This window comes from Mobula hypostoma, chromosome 6 (assembly GCF_963921235.1).
Source record: "Mobula hypostoma chromosome 6, sMobHyp1.1, whole genome shotgun sequence".
In the NCBI taxonomy this organism is placed as follows: Eukaryota; Metazoa; Chordata; class Chondrichthyes; order Myliobatiformes; family Myliobatidae; genus Mobula; species Mobula hypostoma.
In genome coordinates, this window is record NC_086102.1 from 146,736,306 (window position 1) to 146,752,932 (window position 16,627).

General features: G+C 41.8%; 1 protein-coding gene across 1 annotated transcript in view; it reads left to right on the forward strand.

Annotated features, from left to right (window-relative positions):
- Nucleotides 1–16,627, forward strand: part of rftn2 (raftlin family member 2) — a 62,005-nt gene that overhangs the window by 14,472 nt on the left and 30,906 nt on the right. Inside the window, exon 3 of the mRNA XM_063051930.1 lies at nucleotides 11,181–11,364. Coding sequence (XP_062908000.1) covers nucleotides 11,181–11,364 — 184 coding nt within the window. The remainder of the gene's footprint in view (nucleotides 1–11,180; nucleotides 11,365–16,627) is intronic.

The following is a 16,627-nucleotide window of genomic DNA, read 5'->3' on the forward strand; positions in this document are numbered from 1 at the left end:
TTCCCTCTATTCTGAGGCCATGCCCTCTGGTCCTAGACCCCCTACTATAATAAACATCATCTCCAAATCCACTCTGTCCAGGCCTTTCAGTTCTCGACAGAGTTCAGTGAGATCCCTCATCCTTAACTCATGCGAGTACAGGCCCAACGCAATCAAACACGACTCGTACGTTAACACTTTCATTCCTGGAATCGTTCTCGTGAACTCTCTCTGGACGCTCTCCAGTGCCAGCACATCTTTTCTTAGATAAGGGGCCTAAAACTGCTGACAGGAGTCCAAGTGTGGTCTGACCAATGCCTATAAATCCTCAGAATTTCATCCTTGCTTTTATATTCTAGTCCTCTCGAAATAAATGCTAACATTGCACTTGCCTTCCTTATATTGACTCAACCTGGAAGTTAGTCTTTAGGGAATCCTACACGAGGACTCCCACGTCCTTTTGCACGTCTGAATTTTGAATTTTCTCCCCATTTAGAAAATAGTCTATGTCTTTATTCCTTCTACTAAGGTGCATGACCCTACATTTCCCTACACTATATTCCATTGCAACTCCTTTGCCCATTTTCCTATTCTGTCTCTGTCCTTCTGCAGTCTCTTGATATTCTTTCTTCAGGACCTTATCCTTTTTCTTCCCTACGCTGTTGGTACCAATATGTACCCCAACTTCCGCTGTTTGCCCTCCCATTTTAGGATTCTGTGGACCTGATGCAAGACATTTCTGACCCTGCCACCTGAGAGGCAACATACCATCAGGGTTCTCTTTCATGTCCAAAGAATCTCCTGTCTGTTCCTCTAACTATGGAATCCCCTATCACTACTGCAGTTCTCTTCTCCCCCATTCCCTTCTGAGCCACAGAGCCAGACTCAGTGCCAGAGACCAGGTTGCTGCAGCTTCCCCTGGTAGGTTTGTCCCCCTTATAAGTATCCAAAGTGGTATATTTATTATTGAGGGAAATAGCCACAGAGATACTCTGCACTAGCTGCCACTTCCCACTCCATCTCCGAACAGTCGCTTCTTTTCATTCTCCCACCAAAGGTGATCAAGTTGAAGCTCCAGTTACTTAACAGTCTCTAAGGAGCTGCAGCTCAATGCATCTTGTGTAGATGTAGTTATCAGGGAGACTGGAGGTCTCCCAGAATTCTCACATCACACACGAAGAACATATTACTAGCCCTGAAACCATTATCACTGCACTCGCTATGTACTAATAAGCGAAGCAAGAGAAAAAAAGTTTACTAGAAATTTCCTTAAACCTCTGTCATATATATTCCTATATGTATTGGATACCCCAGAGATTATCTGAACACTTGAACGTAATAGTGGTTTGTTTATAAAATTTATCAAGTTGTGGCCCTTACTGTTGGTTTTGTGTACTTTAGTGTATTCCCATTGATCATTTTAATGGCCATAGGGCACCCTTGCCCCAAAGGGCAATTCAATTCATTGTCCTTCATTAGAAAGGATCATAGAGCAGATTCATAATTGTTCCTACATGTTTTGAAGAATCTAGTCATCAAGAGTGCAGGCTACATAGAGATGGAGGCATAGTAATTTGACTAGGAAATTTTTGATCTTCATATGGACTGCGATAAGCAGACTAACAAACTGATAAGTGGTGAATTTCAAGAGCATGTTGAAAATAGTTCTCTGTAACTTTATTCCATGAAACCAGTTGAGGGAAGACTATATTTTATTTAGTATTGACAAACATGATGACTTACATTATAGCCAAACATTGCAAGAACCTTCATTAAATGGCATTCATAGTGCAAACTAATGTATTTCAGAATCAGAATCAGGTTTATTATCACCAGCATGTGTCATGAAATTTGTTAACAGCAGCAGTTCAATGAAATACATAATCTAAAAGAAAGAAAAAAATATAATGGTAATAATAACAACAAATAAATAAATTACAGTATACATATATTGAATAGATTAAAAATCGTGCATAGAACAGAAATAATATATATTTTAAAAATGAGGTAGTGTTCAAGGGTTCAATGTCAATTTCAGAATCGGATGGCAGAGGGGAAGAAGCCGTTCCTGAATTGCTGAATGTGTGGCTTTGGGCTTCTGTACCTCCTACCTGATGGTAACAGTGAGAAAAGGGCATGCCCTGGGTGCTGGGAGTTCTTAATAATGGACACTGCTTTTCTGAGACACCGCTCCTTGAAGATGTCCTGGGTACTTTGTAGGCTAGTACCCAAGATGGAGCCAACTAAATTTACAACCTTCTGCAGCTTCTTTTTGTCCTGTGCAGTAGCCCCTCCATACCAGACAGTGATGCAGCCTGTCAGAATGCTCTCCACGGTACAACTATAGAGGTTTTTGAGTGTATTTGTTGACGTGCCAAATCTTCTCAAACTCCTAGTAAAGTATAGCCACTGTCTTGCCTTCTTTATGACTACATCGATATATTGGGATCAGGTTAGATCCTCAGAGATCTTGACATCGAGGAACTTGAAACTGCTCACTCTCTCCACTTCTGATCCCTCTCTGAGGATTGGTATGTGTTCCTTCATCTTACCCTTCCTGAAGTCCACAATCAGCTCTTTCGTCTTACTGACGTTGAGTGCCAGGTTGTTACTGCAACACCACTCCACCAGTTGGCATATCTCAGTCCTGTATGCCCTCTCATCACCACCTGAGATTCTACCAATAATGGGTGTATCATCAACAAATTTATAGATGATATTTGAGCTATGCCTAGCAACAGAGTAGAACAGCGGGCTAAGCACACACCCCTGAGGTGCACCAGTGTCGATCATCAGCGAGGAGGCGATTTTATCACCAAGCTGCACAGATTGCAGTTTTCCAGTTAGGAAGTTGAGGATTCAATTACTGAGGGAGGTACAGAGACCCAGGTTCTGTAACTTCTCAATCAGGATTGTGGGAATGATGGTATTGAACGCTGAACTATAGTCAATGAACAGAATCCTGGCATCCACATCAAAGTTGCTGGTGAACGCAGCAGGCCAGGCAGCATCTCTAGGAAGAGGTACAGTCGACGTTTCGGGCCAAGACCCTTTGTCAGGACTAACTGAAAGAAGAGCTGGTAAGAGATTTGAAAATGGGAGGGGGAGGAGGAGATCCAAAATGATAGGAGAAGACAGGAGGGGGAGGGATGGAGCCAAGAGCTGGACAGTTGATTGGCAAAAGGGATATGAGAGGATCATGGGACAGGAGGCCCAGGGAGAAAGAAAAGGGGGAGGGGGAGAAAACCTAGAGGATGGGCAAGGGGTATCGTGAGAGGGACAAAAAGGAGAGAGAGAGAAAAAGAGTGTGTGTATATAAATAAATAATGGATGGGGTACGAGGGGGAGGTGGGGCATTAGCGGAAGTCCTCTCATATCCCTTTTGCCAATATCCTCTCATATCCCTTTTGCCAATCAACTGTCCAGCTCTTGGCTCCATCCCTCCCCCTCCTGTCTTCTCCCATCATTTTGAATCTCCCCCCTCCCCCTCCCACTTTCAAATTTCTTACTAGCTCTTCTTTCAGTTAGTCCTGATGAAGGGTCTTGGCCCGAAACATCGGCTGTACCTCTTCCTAGAGATGCTGCCTGGCCTGCTGTGTTCACCAGCAACTTTGATGTGTGTGGCTTGAATTTCCAGCATCTGCAGATTTCCTCGTGCTTGCATTTTTAGAATCCTGGCATAGGTGTTTGTGTTGCCCAGGTGGTCTTGAGATTGCATCTGCCATTGACCTATTGAGTGGATAGACAAATTGCAATGGGTCCAGATCCTTGCTGAGGCAGGAGATCAGTCTAGTCATGACCAACCTCTCAAAGCATTTCATCACTGTAGATGTGAGTGCTCCCGGGCGATGGTCATTAAGGCAGCTCACATTATTCTTCTTAGGCTCTGGTATAATTGTTTCTTTTTGAAGCAAGTGGGAACTTCCGCCTGTAGCAGTGAGAGGTTGAATATGTCCTTGAATGTTCCCACCAGTTGATTGGGACAGGTTTTCAGAGCCTTACCAGGTACTCCACTGGGACCTTCCGCCTTGCGAGGGTTCACTCTCTTTAAAGACAGCCTACTGTTTGAAGAAGGGGAACACATTGACATAGATTCTAAATTTAGAAAAGTCTGGCTTCATGTGATGAGATGAGACTGTTGTCAGTGTCTGGACAAATTCATTAATAGAAAAAGTGACAGTAGATCAGCAGGAGATTAAAAAAACAATTTAATCTGATTTAGAACCAGTTTATATCCCGAAGGAGAAAGAGCTCTACCTGCCATAAAATAAAAATTGATTTCCAAAAATATGATACATTGAAATGAAAGTACAGAAGAAGAATATATAGTGATGATTTTGGGAAAGTTACACAGCCTAGCAATACAGATCGTAAGAGATGCCAACTTCGCAGTTCTGCAGCAGCACTGCTGTCTCACAACTCTAGGGACCGAGATTCAACTCTGATAATGATTGTTTCTGTGTGGAGATTCAACATTCTTCTTATGACTTCCTGGTTTCCCTGCAGGTGCTCTGATCACTACCTACCTATCAAAGATATTGGTAATTTTAATTTTTCCCTAATGAAGGTAGGTATTCAGGAATGGGGTGGGGGCAGGGTTGATGGGCATATGAGAGAGGATAGGTTAAAGAGAAATAAGTGGGTAAATGGGAGTGTTGGGGATTGTTTTCGTGCAGCCTACATAACCCAATGGGCTGAATGGACTCCTCTTGTACTTTATTAAATAAAATAATAATGGAATCTTGGAAATAACCTGGCAAAAGATAACAAAATTAACTCAGATAACTTTTTCAATTAACAGCAAGTTGGCATGATAGCATAGTGGTTAGCCCAATGGTTTACAGTACCAGCGACACAGGATCAATTCTTGCCACTGCCCGTAAGGAGTTTGTACATTCTCCTCATGACCGTGTGTGTATTTAAGGTGAAAGTTGATCGTTTCCTGATTAGTCAGGGCACCAAAGGATACGGCGAGAAGGTTGAGTGGGATCTGGGATCAGCCATGATGCAATGATGGAGCAGTCTGGATGGGCTGAATGGCCTAATTCTGCTCCAATGTCTTATGAACAAGTTGAACCTTTTAAAACTTGATGTTATTGAAATTAACAATTGAAAATAAAACATAATGAGGAAGAATCATATCTTGCCTTAGTATTTACATTGTGTGAAAAGGGCAGCATTCCAGGTATCCCAAGGAATCAAATAATGAACCAGCAAAAGAGGCTCATCAAAATTAATTAAAGGAATGTTATAGTAATAAATGAAATAATGCATTTAAAGGGGTCTTCTCTAGGAATGATGATTAAAAGAAATTGGTGAAAATATTGTAGGATCCTTTACTGTAATCTTTCAAAGTTATCTTTGTTTCTTTACCTTCCATAATGGTGCATGCTACTATTTCAGAAAATTGAGAAAGAAATTAAGGGAATCCTTTGATCTGTTGTAGAAAAAATGTAATTAAGAATAAAGGCTCTGAATTCCTTGAAAATATTAAACTAATCAAAAAGGACCAGACCTAATAACATGATTATAATTTTCGAAGAAGTGAATATACCTTGAGGTTATTTATTCTATACAAATGTACTTTGGGAGCGCTCATAAGAACCAGCAATGAAGCTCACAAAAGTAAAAGCAGTTAATTGTAAAAGCATGTAAGTTGACCACAGCGATTGCCAAACAGAGTAGGAACTTGAATTCAAAATGTGGAGCAGATTCTTAACAATCCAAATTTACTGATGGCACAAAGATTAATAGCATTCTAGCTAATCGCACAAAGGCAAATAAAGTACAAAGAGATATTAGTAAACAAGTGATCCCTAGCAAAGCTGCAAAAAATTGATCTCATTGCAAGCAAATGTGAGGCCATACACTTTGGGTCAAAACTGATAAAACAGAGTGCATTCTAAATACTGAATGCTGAAAGCACTGGAAGTTTGGAGTAATTTACCAATTCACTTGGGTAGATCATTAAAATGCCATGGACTGTTACAGAGATAACCAGAAAACCTAGAAGCATCACGCTCCTCATACCTAGTGAACTAGAGAACAAAGAATCAGACATCAAGCTTGCAAAGCACGTGTGAATGCATAGCAGAGTGAAAGCTATAGCATTGTTGTTCTATAACAGTAAATTATACGGAGTGTTTCTCATTAGCAAGTTTACATAAGAAGACTTTTTTAAAAATTACATGCAATTTAAGGTACTACCTCATTTAGATGGTAATTTTGGTGTCTACATAGTATCAAACTATCAAACACATTCTGTTAATAGATAACTGGAAAGCTTCTATCTCACTGTTATCAGATTCTTGGACAGACCTCTTGTATGATAAGATGGACCCTTCACTTCACAATCTACGTTGTTATGATCTTGCACTTTATCATTTACCTGCACTGCACTTTTAAAATTTATCCTGCACTCTATTAATGTTTTTTGTTAGTCTAGCTCAATGCACTGTGTAAGGATTTTATCTGTATGACCAGTTTGCAGGACAAGCTTTTTTTCACTGTCTCTTGTGCATGTGGTAATAATGAACCAATACCAATAGCAATATTAATACCAAATCGAATATCACTTACTGCATACATAAGATTTCACTGAAATAATAATGCAGAAACTTATTTCATGGTATTTGCTCTCACAGAATCAAGAAGATACCCCTACCACCTAAACATAGCTTTGATTTCTTTTTTCTTTTAACTATCTCTCACCTTTCTTAAATGTAAATTACTTACGTGAAGTAGTTGCTCTGTTTTAGTTAACAATCAGAGAAGATGCTTTTGAGCCATATATATTGTTCATCGGCCATACTGGAGACTAGTATGTCCAGTGAGTTAATGCTCCTCAAAGCATGCAAGGAATTTATTGAGTGTAATATACTTGGTAGTTAGTCCTCAAGCAAATCAAACTGCAGGATTTTCTCTGAATTGTGGGAAACACAAGCTGCTACAGCTTCAGCCAGGAGTGCCAAAAAGTACATAACTTTGCAGCAGCTAGTTTTGTTGTGCCTTTGAAGTTCAGCCCAGTGACTGAGAGAGAGGATAATAGATGACTGAAGGGAAATAATTATGAAGACTGAAGAGTGACAGGGTTAGAGAAGATCAAGAGAGGAGAGAATCAGAGTAGATAGAGGAAAATATTGGAGTGCTTGTGAGGAGAGGATGCCAGAGTTGCTGTGAGACTGACATTAGAGGGGAAGATTCTGCTGTTTGCACACTCAGTGAATATTCAGTTGAGAGGAAAAATATAATGTTGAGGTGTTAGCAAAAAAGACAGCCAGCTTTGAAAACTTTCCTGAGAAAATGTGACCTCCCAAAACTCTGCAGCAGTACTCCCAAGAACATGTCCTTTAAATAACTCAAAGAGAGAGGCCTCAACTCTTTGGTTCTGACCTGCTTCATTTTGCAAGCGTCACACTTTGCATCATGTTGAAAGGTTTGTAGGCTTTGCCTGTGGATTACAGTTTGCTGTAAGTGATGTCAAAAATAGCAAAGCATACTGTTTGGTAGAATAAGAAATTGGAAGAGATGTGGTTCATCAAGCCCCTTGAGTTTGATCCACCACTCAGTGAGACTGTGACTGATCCAACCTTGGTGTCCACACAACTTTCTTGCTTGAATCCATAACTCCTGTCTCCCCTATAGACTGAGAAACTACCTAACCCCTGTTTTCAGCATTATGTAAGCTGCATGTACAGAAAAATCATGTCTAAATCCTGGAATTCTGTCGTTGGCCAAGAAGTTTAATCGTGTTTATCAGCTGACTGTGTTAAAAATTCTATTATATGTTAATCAAACTAGTTCAGAGCTACAATTGAATTTCTAGTACATAACCACCAAAGAATCAAAGGTGGAAAACAAACCATCGTTCTTCACGATGATGTATCACTAAAACAGTGTCGTTTCAGGCCAGGCAGCATCTATAGGAAGAAGTACAGCTGACATTTCGGGCCGAGACCCTTTGTCAGGACTAACTGAAAGAAGAGATAGTAAGAGATTTGAAAGTGGAAGGGGGAGGGGGAGATCTGAAACGATAGGAGGAGACAGGAGGGGGAGGGATGGAGCTAAGAGCTGGAAAGTTGATTGGCAAAAGGGATACAAGGCTGGAGAAGGGAGAGGATCATGGGACGGGAGGCTAAGGAAGAAAGAAAGGGAGAGGGGAGCACCAGAGGAAGATGGAGAGCAGGCAAGGAGTTATTGTGAGAGAGACAGAGAGAAAAGAGAGAGAGAGAGAGAGAAGGAAAAAAATAATGAATGAATGAATAAATAAATAAGGGATGGAGTAATAAGGGGAGGGGTGCATTAACGGAAGTTGGAGAAGCCAATGTTCATGCCACCAGGTTGGAGGCTACCCAGATGGAATATTCTCTAACTTCTGTTAATGCCCCTCCTTCCCTTCTTACCCCATCCCTTATTTATTTATTTATTTATTCATTCGGTTTTTTTCCTTCTCTCTCTCTCTCTCTCTCTTTTCTCTCTCTGTCCCTCTCACAAATACTCCTTGCCTGCTCTCCATCTTCCTCTGGTTCTCCCCTCCCCCTTTCTTTCTCCCTAGGCCTCCCGTCCCATGATCCTCTCCCTTCTCCAGCCTTGTGTCCCTTTTGCCAATCAACTTTCCAGCTCTTAGCTTCATCCCTCCCCCTCCTGTCTTCTGTCATTTCGGATCTCCCTCCTCTTACTATCTCTTCTTTCAGTTAGTCCTGATGAAGGTTCTCGGCCCGAAACGTCGACTGTTCTTCTTCCTATAGATGCTGCCTGGCCTGTTGCGTTCCACCAGCATTTTGTGTGTGTTGCTTGAATTTCCAATGTCTGCAGATTTCCTTGTGTTGATAGTGTCGTTTCAATCAGTTGTGATCTGTTTGCCAGAACTTACCTTCTCTAATCTTCTCTGGTTTCTTTCACCTTAAGAAATCCATTTTGGGGGAAATACAATAAATAGTACAATTTTAAACATTATACAGGAACAAAGAGAACAAGGGGTTTGCATACATACATCGTTGAAGTCAGAAGCCATCAAACCTATCTAGTATCTAATCTTATCAAACAAAGCCAGGTAGTTGTACTAAACATAAAACAATGTTTAGGCCCCAGGTGGAGTGATATTCATGCTTTTGAGCTATTGCAGAAGAGATTTACTTGAATGACCCCTTGAACAAGGGTCAGTTACTTGGAAAGACTGCAATTATTCCCCTTTATACAAAGGAATACAAGAGATTTAGAACGATGTTCAAAGTTATTGACAGACCAAAAAAGGAGAAACTGTTTCCACTGGCAGTAGGGTTGGACTAAAGAGAAATAATTTTTCAAAATACAAACACAGAATAATGGTTTGAATTCCCTCCATTACCTGTGTGATCCTGCAATTCTATACCTGCATAATGATATTGTTGGAGTTCCTTTCATATAAGAATGAAAAAAAAATTATACTAGACTACCTAAGATTAACTGAAAACTATAGAATGTGTCGCTGAGAGTTACACATTATTACTTCACAAATACAGCAGATCCTTTCAAAAGGTTGAAATACTGATGTGTGTTTTATTAATATCCTAAAAACCCTAGGAAATACCCCTCCCTTAATTAATTAAAATTATTAATTGAAGCAGTTTTTTCTGTGGAAAACAAATTTAGTCTGTTTTATTTTCGTTTACTGTTCCCTTAATATTTATCAACTAATTATATTAAAAATCTAATACAACACATCATTAGCCCTTAGTAATGGATTCAGAGTGAATACCTAATGGTACTGAAATAATCAATGCAGACTTTTCTTAAGAAATTCCCTATAAAATCTACTTGTTTAGCATTCAGTGTTTTTTTGTTGCCCACTAGTCCTGGGAGCTTTTGTGTATGGGATTTATTTTTATTTTGTAGCTCTATCTGCCCTGTTAATACAGCCTGGAGTCTCTATAACTTCCCTTGCTTTGCAAATTGCTAATTTTCTTTTCTGGGAAAGTTTTATGACTTTAACTTCTAATGGGTCCTGATGGACAGTGAAGTGGTCATAGCAGTAGCACATCAGCACCAATTCCTGATTTTGTAACTGAATGCCTGGGCTGAAGAGTCACACAACAGAAAAAGCAATAATAATCATAGGGTTAGGATACTTTTTAAAATTGTCACTATGTTTGCTCTGAAGTTTTTGAAAAAACAATCAAGCCACAGATAAGTAACAGCCTTTCCAACTGCTAATATATTTTCAACCACAATTTGACAAAGATTAACTCTTTGTTTAAATTTTATCTACAGGGACAAAGTTCCATTAGATTTTTGAGGGATCTACACACACACACACACACACACACACACACACACACACACACACATGCAAACAGTAGATTTTCAACACTGACATTCTGTAAAAACTCTGAAACGTTAAGGAAAAGTTCCTGGAAATTCATTCTTTATGAGTAATTGCACAAAGAAAATACATTCCATTAAAGCCACCACAGACATTCACGTTTGCTCTCTTCACCTCTGCCCCTTTCTATGCCACTTAAACTTAATTTATTTCTACTTTAATCCACCAATGCTGAAAAGGCAGAAATGTTAACTTTGTTTCTCTCTTCAAAAAATGCAGCCTAACTAAAGATTGTTGAGGCCTGTGGATTATTTCCTCATAGCAAGATATTTGATATAGTTTGAAACACCGATGTGTGTTTTGTTAATACTCAAAATACCATAAGAAATGACCTTTCTTAAATGAAGTATTATTAATTGAAGCAGTTCTCTCTGTGGAAAAAAATTCACAGAGAAAGAAATAAAATCCCTGTCAGCTGGCATAATGATCCAAGCATGTCATAATGTTTGTTAGGTGGTATAATGGGCAACCTACTTACACATCCTCATCTGTTCAACCAGGATGTCCATCAATGAATCACTAAACTAGATGCTCTTAAGTGCTAAATAATTAAGGCATTTTAGAGAAGGTATCAAGGCCTGACGGTATCCATGGCTTAATATCACAACATGAAAACACTTGAATATTGCATCCAACAATATATAAAATTATTCTTAATTTTATTGCGGTGTTTTATATTCAATGTGATCTATAACAATGACTTTGCATTTACTTAATGTTACAATGTGAGGGGATGCTTCTACAATTTGCGATTTTAAAATCTTTATATTTCATATTTTAGGAATTAGAGCATCTTTAACAAGAGCCCTGTTTATTTTGTCTTTTATTCATACCATAATAGGTTCATCAAATCCAGATGTTATCCGGATCTCTTCTCTCTTGGACCTTAATTCTAAGCTGGAAGGATACTATAGGAAGGGATATGTTGTTGCCACCGTACACCCTACAATTGTTTCTGTGGGACGAAGGAAACGTTCTCCACTAAGTTACATCTATAGAGTTATATTAGCTAAAATAAAATCAGGGTAAGTTAGATTCATGGACTTTTTTGTATTTAAACATCAGTTCAGGAATTCAAAAGTTCTCATTCAAAAAAGATCAATGAATTAAGTTGATGTTTGAAGATTCTAATGTGCTGCAAAGCACAATTCAAAGTTCAAAGTTCATATATGTCACCATATACAATCCTGAAATTCATTTTCTTACGGACATACTCAAATCCATAATAGAATAATGATCATGATAGAATCAATGAAAGTCTGCACCAACTGGCAAATAGCTTTTGAATGTGATAATAATTATCATTTGTTTGGAGCTGTTTGCATTTCAATTCAACCAAAGATCAACCCATGATCTAATGAAATGATGGAGCACACCTAAGCAGATGAGAGACCTACTCCTGCTCCTAATTTGTATGTTTGATTCTTAGTTTTATTGCTGCAATTGGAGCAACAGGTCCACAGCAGATGTCCTTTCATTGGCTCTTCACTCAACCCTGGAACATCAAGACAGCAAAGATGCATACATCAGGATGCTCTTTATCAACTACTGCTGATCTTTATCAGCATTCAACCATCATCCCCTCAAAACTAACCAATACGCTCCAAGACCTTGGCTCCAATACCTCACTGTGCAATTAGATCCTGGACTTCCTCATTTGCAGGCCCCAGTCAGTTTGAATTGGCAACAGCATCTCCTCCATAATCTCCATCGGCACAGGTGCACTACAAGGCTGTGTGCTTGGCCCCCTGCTCTACTCACTTTACATTTATGACTGTATGGCTCAGCGCAACTCCAATGCCATATTCAGGTTGGCTGACGACACACTGTTACAGATCGAATCAAAACTGGTGACAAATCAGCATATTGGAGAGAGATTGAAAATCTGGCTGAGTGGTGCCATAACAACAACCTGGTACTCAATGTCAGCAAGACCAAGGAGATGATTATTGACTTCAGGAGAGGGAAACCAGAGGTCCAGGAGCCGGTCCTCATCAGAAACTCAGGGGTGGAAAGAGTTAACAACTTTAAATTCCTCAGTGTTATTATTTCAGAGAGCCTGTCCCGCCCAGCACTTGAGTGCAATTGCAGCAGCGCCTCTACTTCCTTGGGAGTTTGTGGAGATTTGGCATGACATCTGAAACTTTGATGGGCTTCTGTGGATGTGTGATAGGAGAGTATATTAACTGGCTACTTCACAGTCTGATAAGGGGGCAACAACAGCCTTGAACAGAAAAATCCTGCAAAAAGTGGTGTATGCGGCTGCTCCACCTTGGGTAAAGCCCTCTTACCTTAGAGCACATCTAAATGAAACACTGTTGAAGGAAAGCAGTATCCATCATCAGGGATACTCCAACACCTAGGACATGCTCTCTTCTCTCTGCTGCCATCAGAGAGAAGGTACAGGAACCTCAGCACTCACAACACCAGGTTCAGTAAAAGTTACTCCCCCGTCAACCATCAGCTTATTGAATCAAAGAGGATAACCACTCTAATTCACTTACCCCATCATGGAAATGTTCCCACAGCCAATAGACTCAGTTTCAAGGACTTGTCATCTCATGTTCTCGATATTTATTGCTTACTTATTTATTATTGTTATTTCTTCTTTTTCTATTTGCACAGTTTGGTGTCTTCTGTAGTCTGTTGAATGTGTTACGACACGCACCCAACTGCATCAGCTTCTGATGTTTAGATGCTCTAACCCTCCAGAGTATGGATAGCTAGCGAAGTTTCTTTAAAGATTCGGGAGCGTCCCACTAACTTGCAATCAATGTTTTGGCTGGCAAGAATTGAGTATTTAAAGAGCACCTGAACTGAGGTTTGGTGCTCAGTCGTAAGCCCTATTACTGATTTTGCCTGGTGTTTGTTTTGTGCTCAGTTCTTGATCCTGTTTGATAGTGTATCTCAATCCTTGCTTCGGATAATCCAGCATTTGGGTCCAAGTCATCCTCATCAAGGACACTTGTCACAGTACAATTGAACCAACTTGGGTCCAGTGGGGTATCGGAGCCTTTCGTCAGCTGTGGTCAGCCATAGTGAACAAATTTCAAGACAGAGCCTGGAGATACACGACCTCCAGGTCGCCGTGTGCCAACTATTGTAGGAAGGAAGCCAAGGTGGCTGTTGGTCACTCTGCAGAGCCTGTCTTTCTTTCAACCCAGGAGAGATTCAACGGTGACCCGGGTTCTTGCCGCAGCTTCCTCATCCTTTGCTCATTAGTGTTTAAACTCCAGCCGTGTCGGTTCCCTTCGGAACGTGGAAAGATGGCCTCATTATCCCCCTTCTGATTGGAAGAGCCCTGGCCTGGGCCACCGCACAATGGGAATGCAGGTCAGTGATTTGCTTGGATTGGGAGGAATTCATGGGCACTATCAGGAAGGTGTTTCATCACCCCGCTGGAGCCAGCCAAGCCTCGGACTGCCTGATGAAGATTTGACAGGGTGGTAGGTCAGCAGCCGACTACGTGATTGAATTTCAGACCTTGGCCATGAGAGTGGCTGGAACCGGGAGTCCTTGGCAACTCTATACCACTGCGGATTATATCTCGACGGAGATGAACTGAAGGATGCCCTCGCCTTGTGAGAACCAGCTGAAGACTTAGAGGTTCTATTTGACCAATCCATTCATCTTGATTGTCTGGCAGGAAATAAGTGGGACAATATCAAGAAGTCAAAGAGGGCTAGCCTGAGCCCGGCCTCGACTGATCATAATTCCATCCCTTGATCTCGGACTATGACCCGCCTATCTCCTGCTCAGGATCCTGTGAAGCCCATGCAAGTTGGCTGCATAAAAATCTCCACTGATGAGAAGTTCTAGCTTAGGAGTCGAGGTTGCTGCCATTACTGTGGGCTGAATGTCTGAAACTGCAGCTGTCTGGAGAACTGTTCAGACCATCCTGTGTTGGGAGGACTGTGACAGTAGCAGCCACTACCTCCAACTTCAAAGATTTTGAGGGTGGAGATCTCCTGGGGTACAAACCAACAAGAGGTGAATGCTTTTTTGGACTCTGGAGCAGAGGGAAATTTACTGGACTTGAGGAATGCCTGTTGGTTCAATACACCACTGCAAGTGTTGAGCCAGCCCTTTGCCCTCGACTGCCTTGGACAGCCGTCTGCTTGATTCCTGGTAGATCCGACAGCAGACACTGGTTTTACAGATGAGGATAGAGGATCATGTGGAGGACATTAGTTTCTGTATCATTGAGTCTCCTCACATACCCCTGATCCTCAGACACCATTGGCTGTCCCAGCATAATCCTTCCATGAACTGGTAGAAAGGGAGGATCACTGGCTGCAAGAGGGTATATTTTCGGCTTGGTGTTCTGACCCCCAGACTCTCCTGAGACGAGCAGGAGATGAGGGGCAAACTTCTGTTCAGGGTAACCTGGAGCCTTCAGGAATACCCAATCCTACCTTTAAAAGGAGACAAACCAGCTCCAGCCAATAGGCCTGTGCAAGTCCCAACCTTACCTAGTCAGGGGTGTGCTGGCACCAGATCTCTAGTCCAAGAACAAAGTGAGGAGGTGCCCAGACAGTGGCAGCTAAGCCAAAGGGCTCCAGTTGCCAGGTCCCATCTAAGGGGAAAGCTCCAAAATGGAGATCCTTGGAGCCTAGTCCCAGGAGCACAGGGAACATTTGTCTCATCTGGCTACCAATGTCTGAGGAAATGGACGAAGATTGGACTGTGATTTGGCCTCTGTTTTCAGTAAAGACTTTTGTAGGCCTATGGGGGAGACTCTGGAGTCTGCCAAATTACCCCTGCTACCTACAAGGTCTCGGTAGTCATCCTCAGAGGAAGGTTCGAAGGTAATTGCAGCTCCCAAGCTGTAGAAATCCCTTCCGTCTACAAGGATTTGGAAGAGGTCTTCAGTAAGGGAAAGGTTTCAACTCTTTCACCACACCGACCCTACGACTGTGCTATGGATCTTCTCCTTGGTGCTTGTCCTCCGCAGGGTCGATTATATGCGCTTCCAGGCCCAGAGAGAAGCACTATGGAAGAGTATATAAAGGAGGTTCTTGCCTTGGGATTCATTTGGCCCTCCACCTCTCTAGTTGGTGCTGACTTCTTCTTCATACAGAAGAAGTATGGGAGCCTGGGGCCGTGCACTGATTATAGAAAACTGAATCACATAATGGTCAAGAATCGTTACCCTCTTCCACTCCTGAACACTGCCTCTGAGATTCTCCAAGGGGTAAAAGTATGAACTGCACCCATGTGGGTTCTTTTCCAAGCAGCTATCTCTGGCAGAGATGATTTATGACAGCGGGAATTCGGAGCTTCTTGCTGTTGTTAACTTTGGAGAAATAGTATCATTGGCTAGAGGAGGCCGAGAACCCTTTTATTGTTTGGGCAAACTATAAGAACCTGGCTTATATTCAGGAGGCCAAGAGGCTGAATTCCAGGCAGGCCATGTGGTCTTTGTTCTTTAACTGCTTTAATTTCATCCTGACCTATCGACCGGGGTCAAAGAATCAGAAGTCAGATGCCTTGTCCGGACAGATTGACAAACCGAAATGAGAAGAGCCACTTACTACCATTTTGTCCCAAGCCAAGATGGAATCGACTCTCTTGTTTGCAGGGCCCAAGCTCAAAGGGAGATTCCTAAGAACAGTCCTCTGAGTCGGCTGGTCAACCCGAGTTCTGTCCAGTCCAAGGTACTCCAATGGGGACATTCATTGAGAATTACTCAGGGATTGCCAGGACCCTTGAGTTTATCAAGAGGAGATATTGGAGGCCCGGAATGACGAAGGAAGTTTGGCAATACATGCAGGCATGCAAGGTGTGCGCCTGGAACAAGGAGCCACGTACGTGACCCCAAGGGCTTCTCCACACCCTACCTGTTCTGGACAGATCATGGGCTCACATCTCCATGGACTTTGTCACAGCACAGGGGCCCTCTTCCTTCCAAGGGGAAGACCATTATCATGATAATAGTTGGTCACGTTTCAAAGGCCTGCAAATTTATCTCTTTGGACAGACTGCCATGTGTGGCAGAGATGGCTGAAATTGTCCTGCACTATGTCTTCAGGATCCATGGTTTTCTGGTGGACATTGTGTTGATTACAGTCCACGATTCACATCATGTTTCTGGAAGGCATTTTGCAAACCAATTGGGTCAACAGTGAGTCTTTCCTCTGGGTTTCACCCGCAGTCCAACAGCCAGACAGAGCGGCTGAACCAGGATATGGAACGTACCCTAAGATGCCTGGCCTCTGAAAGACTGGACAAGTGGAGCAACCATTTGATGTGGGCAGAGGTCACCCACAACACATTACGACATTCAAC